General features: G+C 41.5%; 1 protein-coding gene and 1 long non-coding RNA gene across 2 annotated transcripts in view; both read left to right on the top strand.

The window, feature by feature from the left end:
- The first annotated feature begins 497 nt into the window (after positions 1 to 497).
- On the top strand, positions 498 to 5,411 carry LOC142572981 (uncharacterized). Its single transcript, XR_012826188.1, has 3 exons — positions 498 to 620; positions 1,806 to 1,956; positions 5,308 to 5,411. It is a non-coding gene; the product is annotated as an uncharacterized LOC142572981 (long non-coding RNA).
- Positions 5,412 to 6,193: 782 nt separating this feature from the next.
- Positions 6,194 to 7,790, top strand: part of LOC142572984 (uncharacterized) — a 20,044-nt gene continuing 18,447 nt past the window's right edge. Inside the window, exon 1 of the mRNA XM_075682471.1 lies at positions 6,194 to 6,279. Coding sequence (XP_075538586.1) covers positions 6,201 to 6,279 — 79 coding nt within the window. The 5' untranslated portion in view covers positions 6,194 to 6,200. The remainder of the gene's footprint in view (positions 6,280 to 7,790) is intronic.

Genomic DNA, 7,790 nt, shown 5'->3' on the forward strand with positions numbered 1-7,790 from the left:
CATGATAGAAAAGAATAAGGAATAACTGCTAGAAATATTTTAGTCTTATGCAAATTTGTTTTTTACATTGTTTAGATCTATCTCTTATATTATGTTAGATTGTATTAAGTTATGCACTGTTAAATTGTAAAAGGTTGTGTTGCATTTATATTTCACGAGATTGTATTGAATGACAATTTATTGTATTTATAACATCTGCTTTATTGTTATAGCTGACTTCACTAATTATATGCATGACACGATGTCTTTCTTTTTGTTTTGCATTTTGTATTTTTCCAGACTGTACTGTGTAGCTACATGTAGCGCATCTAGTTTATTTTACTTTGTATTTACATGTTCTATGAATAATGTTGTGTCAACGCTTACATTGTAACAATATGCCCACCTGCTATGGTCTCGATAAAGAGACTGGCAGTATTAAAAATAAAATAAAAAAATAAAAATTACGTTCGCGTGGTGAACAACAACCTAAAAAGAAACTCTTCCCTTCCCAGCTCTTTGTGCTTTCGAAGGCAGCGTCGAATGCGGCCACACTCGGGACATCAGAAACGTTCGGGAGTGGACTGTGCAGCAGGGATCTCAGCTCGGTGTCGCCGATCATACCTTGCGAAGCACATTTGGTAAGAAGAGCTGCTGGTGGAGCAGTACTATAGGCTTATATTCTTAGAAACGGGAAGCAGGTAAGACATCAAAACTCGGAAGTGCGCTGCTCATTACTATTTTTTTTAGTTAACCTGAGCTCAAGGTACCAGCTCCTATTTGTCACATGGAATAGATACTGAGAATAATAAATAGACAAAAAATATTGTCATGAGCACAACAGAATTTTCGTACAAAGTTTGTCGCTTGAGCACACGAGTGCTACGCAATTTACACTGCGGCGTAGCAAGAGCAACAACAACGGGGGAAAAAATCTAGCGCATGAAAAATCTAGCGCAGTGGTCAGGTTGCACCGATAAATAGACACAGATATCAGGTTATACATAAATAGTTGTACTAACATGCAAATTTTGCGCACATTTAACAGTTAGTGCTATTTCTTTAGCACTCAGAGAAGGAATATTGTGTCGACTCCCGCAGTAACTACATCGCAGAAAGGGACGAGAACCTCCTGGCTAATCGCGGCATTTTACCCATTCTACAGAGTAGAACCAGCAATCGTTGTACTTCAGGTAATGAGTTGGTTTCTTGTTGTTCTCACGTTTTTATATATTTAGTGCATCGCTAAAGCAATCAGTGGTTAGTAGCCATGTTAGACATAAAATATGCTGACGCGCATTTGGCGAATGTTATATGCTCACCGCGCCACAGTTAAAAAGCTCGTTATCCACCATCCCAGCGGAGTCTTTATCTGCTTCATTTTTACTTTTCTGTCTCAATAAATATTTCGTTGAAAAATGCACGTCTGAAGCTTTAGATCAATCAGAGTGTGATTGGCAAATTTAGAATCACAAAGCAGATGGAAACAACAGTTTTGTGGTGTTTGTAGTGCACAGAAGAACGATTTGAATATACTGCAGGCGCACAATGTTGTGCTTTAATGGATTTCTAATTCATATGTAAAAGTTTGAAATACTATTGGAAGGATGGTTATTGAGCACTTTACAATAAACAAAAAAGGAAGACAGCAGACATGAGAATGCAAGACGCGCATCGTTGGCACCGTTGGTGTCTGTAATACGTTCTCGTATCCGTTATTTTTTAGGGAGCTACTGTTCAAATATGTGTGGTCAACTATTTGACTGGCTAATGTTGAGCACGGGCAAGAACACTGACCCAGGCATTCACACGTTTTGCTTCCAAAGGCCACTTTCTATACTTGAATACAACGTCCGTCAGGCAGAGCCGTAACTCCATCGCAAGGATCCATCTTCCTGTTCGCAATGCAACGCCGGATGCCTGTCTAACCTTCTGGTGGCGTGCCCATGGAGAACAGAGCGAGCTCAACGTCTACAGGTGAGCTACAACCACGTGTAGGTACCAGCGCAAATAGTTTTTTTAAAGAAATCTTTGTTTGGCTCTTCCACTGGGTTTGGCGTTGGTCGTCGGTTCCTCGCCTGATATATTTATCAATATACACAGACAATTCGTGCTACTGGGTATGTGGCGGCTGCTGTCTTGCCGAGTAGGCAACCTGGGCCATTGAGTACGTGCAAGTGGATATGTGCCACTGGGTGCCCATTCTTAGTCAATCCCCTAACATGGATATGCCACTGTGACACAAAGAATATGAAGTCTTAGATCACAACTTCGGCAATAGGTGTGTGCGACTGTGTGTGTGCCCATTCTTGGCCATTCCCTAAGAACGATTGTACCGCAGTGACACAAGGCGTATGAAGGTTTAAATATATTAAAGCGCTGCTGTCTTTGCCTCTTCCCCGAGGTTTGGCGTTCCTCTCCTAACAGGTACCGGCGTCGCATCGCTTTGCAAGATCTCATTACCACGACGTGCAGCGTGTCGTGTGAAATTACAACAGCAGGGGTCTTATAATAACTATTCCATTCTTATTTTATTCCAATCTTCTGACGTCAACCGCCGACGCAAGCCATGAACGACGACCCACGTTGTTTGAATGGCCCAATCAAACGCTCGCCTCGTTTAGAGGAGGTCAATTTTGCTTGCTTTGAAGGCAAATAGCATTGACTACCTTGATAGGTATTTCTTATCTAATTGGCTGACAAAAGGTGAGGAACGAGCAGAAGTGGAGAGGATTTCGGTGGGTCTGAACTAGCGGAGTGAAAGTAAATAATCAGATGAGGAGGGTGATGCCGGCTTCTGCCATTGGTCCGCTTCCCCATAGCCTATGATGGCTGGCCGAAAAGGTTAAAAGGAAGGAAGGTTAAAAATGAAGCTAAAACAAATCCTCAGTGAACAAGAGTTGGCAAATTGATGTCGTATACGTGCGAAAAGGGTTCAACAACGTTATAATGCCTGGCGTTTTTTTTTTATTATGCACAAACAATTTAATCCTCCTCAACAGCTACGAGTAGCCCGTGCCAGAGCGATTGGCGGGCACCCATCTTTCATTTCTTTCTAAACAGGGTAGTCTCCGGTTATTACGAAAAAAAATTAAGTTCCGCATATTATTGCATCTTTAGAGCGTACATGTCACTTTGGTGGTGAATTTTGGCGGTTTTGTGACGTCGCGTGACAGACAGTCGAAGTGTGTGCAGCCCGAAAAACTTCGACCAATAGCTGAGGGCTAATGGCGAAAAAGGCGTAGAATCGGAAACCGTTATCTTTCTTTTGTTCGGCCTAATCATGCATAATCAGTGTATGCATGTTATATCAGATGGGGAGCTGTCGTGATTTTCGGGACACCACGTGACAGATAGATGATGTTGGGGTGGCCCGAAAAATGTTCAACCAATTGTGGAGGGCTAGTGGCAGGGATAGAGTAGAAACAGATTGAAATAGGCTTGTTATAGCGCCCCAGTTTCTCCTTCATATCAAGATGTGAAATAATAATACTAATGATAATAATAATAATAATAATAATAATAATATAAGAAAAATTTTATTGTTACATAAACATCTTCACGACCAATCGAGTTACTCAGACAACTCTTGCACTCATTTAATTACCATGTGCACCAACGTCAGCGCGAACATTGATAAGCTTAAGCATGAGCATGTGCACCAATTTCAGAGCGAACATCGATAAACTTGTTCACAAACATTATGTACATAGCTTCACTTCGCTTAACATAGATTCCAACAAGTGCGTCGTATCTGCATAACTTTTTTTGTCAAGGCTGCCAACAATAAATCACTGTTTCAAGCGAAATTAAAATACCATCTTTTTCTCGGCCATCATCTCTACTGAGTGTCGTTAACAAACGTCATTAGTGGCTAGCGTAACGCTTCACACAGGCCAGCGTTCCGTCCATGCATTGTCAGGTAACTTTCTCTATAATGTGGAAGTAATAACGCCAATTAATTGCTAGATAACGCTGCAAGTGATTGCAGGACATTCTCGACATCCCAAAGGTAATAATAGCACGCATTATAGCATATGCTGCTGTAATAGTTAAATTTGTTTCTCTACGCCTTACAGGAAAGCAAACGACAGTTGTCAACAAACCAGTTGCACGATAATCCATCGAGGTGGAACTGTCACCCCGCTGTTGTTGAACTGCGTCCTCAGCAAACAATCTGTTCACCTACCTTGTAGGCTTCCTTGTTTCTTTCTATTACATTCTGTTTGCTTCCGTTTTCCCGTTTACCGTCAGCTGCCCGAACTGCTTCAAGGGATCGGTGCATATTCCCGCGAAATAGTCTTACCAGTGATAGAAAAACCTTGGGGGCTAATAAGTGTATAAGTGCGCCGGCTCCTACGATCTTTTTCACATTGCGTTGTTACAAGCATCTCAAAACTCCTCGTTCTCCCGTCCATCCTCACTTGCTTTTTCTGTTTGTTCGCTTTGTTCTATAAATTATTATTCTGTGTCGTTAATGTTTATTCTATTTTTTTAGTGGTTCGAATTTTATCACCAGCTCTTACCCAACTCCATACGCTAAAAGAACAGCAGCTACTTTATCCCGTACAAAATTTATTATGATGCGAATGTAACTTTACCAGGGGAACATCGTCTAGGGAGGCAGAAAACCAAATTGCTCTGTTGATAGCTTGTCGCCGAATAGCCAAATGAATAACACGGTGCAGAAACATGAGCAGAAAGGGGCAAAGTTGCAACAGTTTAGCAAGACAGAAAATTTGACAGGAGGCCCAAGAAATTCACCGCAAGATATCTCAGCTAAAACATTAAGTACGCGAAAACTAGCACCAAAGCAAGGGAGGTGGGGGAATAAAGCAAGGCTACGACTGCCGTTTCTTCCCTCTCAGATAGTCAAAACTATATAAAGTATATTTTCCGTGTTTGTCATAATGTCTTTCATAACTCTGCGTCCTTCTGAATTTCGCGCTGTCAACCGCTGAAAGAAAAAAAATGCAGCAGATCCAACGAGTTGGAATCGATGTACAGCGAAGTTTTGTGAGAGTGCATAAAGAGTCGGAGGAAACACGAGGTTGTGTTTATTGAATGGCTGCACGAAGTTACACGGAAAGCTTTATTCGAGCATTGTAGAGAGTCTAATACGATGCCGCGGATGCGAGCGCCATTTGGTGGTGGTGCAAGGAACTCAGCGGCACGCGCGTCACGCGTACTCTGCTGTGATTGGTTGGCCCACTCGGCAAGAGAACAGCCAGGCCGCCGCACCCACGGTCACGAAACCTGGCGAGGTTCGCAAGGAAAACCTTCGCTTGTAAAGACCTCTGCGGTGTGAATGCTCTTGACTGCACGCAGGCTCGTTCACGCTGAAGGCCTCGACAACGCCCTCCTTTCAGTGGACACCGAAGAGAGCATTTGGTGGAACGGCCGCTCGGTAAACGTCGCCTCCGACAGGCCTTGGCAGGCGAGTGCTTCAGGCTTCCGCTGACGTCTGACTAGGTTGTTTTTATATGCCGAATATGTTTACGCGCAGCCTTTCATGTAGATGGGCAGCGCTTATGACGGTTACACTGTACGGAAAGCAAAATTTATGCAGGGCTATTGCTATGCAGGGCTCTTGCTCAGCAAGCGTTCTATAGCTACCCGAGAGAATAAGATATTGAAGAAGGCCACGGCCGTATCTTGCAACACTCGCCAATATCATTAACAAAATAGACAAGTTCTTGAGCTGGAATTCTGTAAATGCGTCCTTTCAGTCCTAAGTTCTACAGTTTGTGGCCAATGCAGTCATTACTTTTGAGATGGCAGGCTGCTTGCATTTGCACAACGGCACATTTGTGAGCACAAAAGTTTATTCACATAATTGTTGTGTAAGGCAGTGGTAATGGGACTCCACCAACTTGTTCTCTCTTTTTCATAACGTTTTTCTTGCACTATTTCTGTAAGTTGCAAATTATAACTTCATCACAGCGCTGGGGACCTGTATAAAGTCAGAACGTATAAACAATTCTTGCTATTTACTCCACAAAGCTAAATAATCATAGAAGTCAGTTATACTTCTATGAAGTCATCAAAATGTGCCTGCATACATCTAATATTGAACGTTACCCCGTTTATAATAGCATATAATACTTAACAGAAAAAAGACCTTGACCACTAACCCTTCTTAAAGTGAAGGCCTGATATAAACGAAGGATGTGAAAATCATTTCGTTTCTCCTCTGCTTGCAGGTGGTATTTGAAGTACGGATGCCTGACTTTTTCACGACAGAATCTGGCATACTTCTCGATGACATCGAGCTTGCGCAGGGGGCATGCCCAGATCAACGTAAGAATATGTTTCGTTAAACTTACGAAGTTCAAAAGCCTCGCGCTCTTATTCGTTGTTTTAGTCATACTCTGTATCATTCCAACTTTTCTCAGTGCCAACATAGATCCTCTTTAGCAAGACAAACTTCCACTTCATGTCTTTTATGACGCTTCGTAATCATAAGCCACCTGATGACCTGGATACAAAGGAAATGTATGTCCCGTATAATTTCCTCTATATTCAGGCTTAATTTTTGTTCTGAAACTACCCGGACGTCCTCTAAAACGCGTTATATATATATATATATATATATATATATATATATATATATATATATATATATATATATATATATATATATATATATATATATATATATGTTGTTCCTTCTTTCTGAACTACGTGCATACCGGACCTACAGAACATTGTTTGAATTCATGTTAGCACAATGCCACTTTACAACGCCAGCATAATGTCACTTTTGGCGGTATTGTGCTGCCATCCTACACAAGCTTGCATACTTCTCGATGACATAGAGCTTTCCACAAGTAGAGTAAAGCTCGTGGTACACAAAAACACCTCTAAAAATATACACCTGCCAGTGGGACAAAAAATACATGCAGAGAAAAAAACGAGTTGGCCTGTGTATGTATGAAGAAGAAGAAGAAACTTTAGTAAAGAATAGTCCGGCAGTTCTTGATGTGGTGGCCTCAGGTGACCTCAGGTGATGATGGCGATTTTTTTTTTTTTGTAGATGCTTGCACTTTCGAAGGACCCACGTGCCTTGCCTGGGAGAATTCGTATGACCGTAAGTGGTACAGATGCAAATTAGAGCTTCCTGTATTTTATTTTATCTTGTATGGCTGACGTAGCTTTTAAAGTATTGTTGGTGAGGTGTACGTGACAAGCATACCATAGCGTTCAAAAGCGAAGGCGCAGCGTACCGCGGCTATTCATTTGCACAAAGGGATGCAATGTCTGATACTTCTTTCAAAATAGACATGCATTGCAGTTGTGAGAATGGAAATTTTACAATTAATGCTCACTTGAACTATGCCAAATTTTATACGTGTTTATTAAGTAAAATAATAGCACTTTTGTTCTTTAAGCAACATAAGTGGCCAAAATTAGTGAATAAAGAGCTTGCATTACTGAAACTCCCATTCTAAAGCACCGAAAGTTGGGCGTTTCTCTGCCCTTCTGTCTGCGTTTCATTTGTGCTGCTTTCACCACGCCGACTCTCACTCTCGAAGTAACTATGAACACAACAAGGTCAATAGCATTGTTGTAGACGGCCGATTGCCCTGCATTTTAGTACATTATTAGTTCAGAAAGCGTTCAGGATACGTTTCTTAACGCAGTATACTAGTTAATAACCACGAAGTTAATAACGTGCAGGTGCACACATATACCATTTAAAATGCATCTGATGCCTTTTTTCATCAATGTAAGAACCAGGAAGGAAACAGCGAATAACTATGATGCAAACATGATTGAAGAAAAAAGCAAGTGACAGGCTTAGGCTTTTG

The sequence above is a fragment of the Dermacentor variabilis genome, chromosome 1 (genome assembly GCF_050947875.1).
Source record: "Dermacentor variabilis isolate Ectoservices chromosome 1, ASM5094787v1, whole genome shotgun sequence".
NCBI lineage: Eukaryota > Metazoa > Arthropoda > Arachnida > Ixodida > Ixodidae > Dermacentor > Dermacentor variabilis.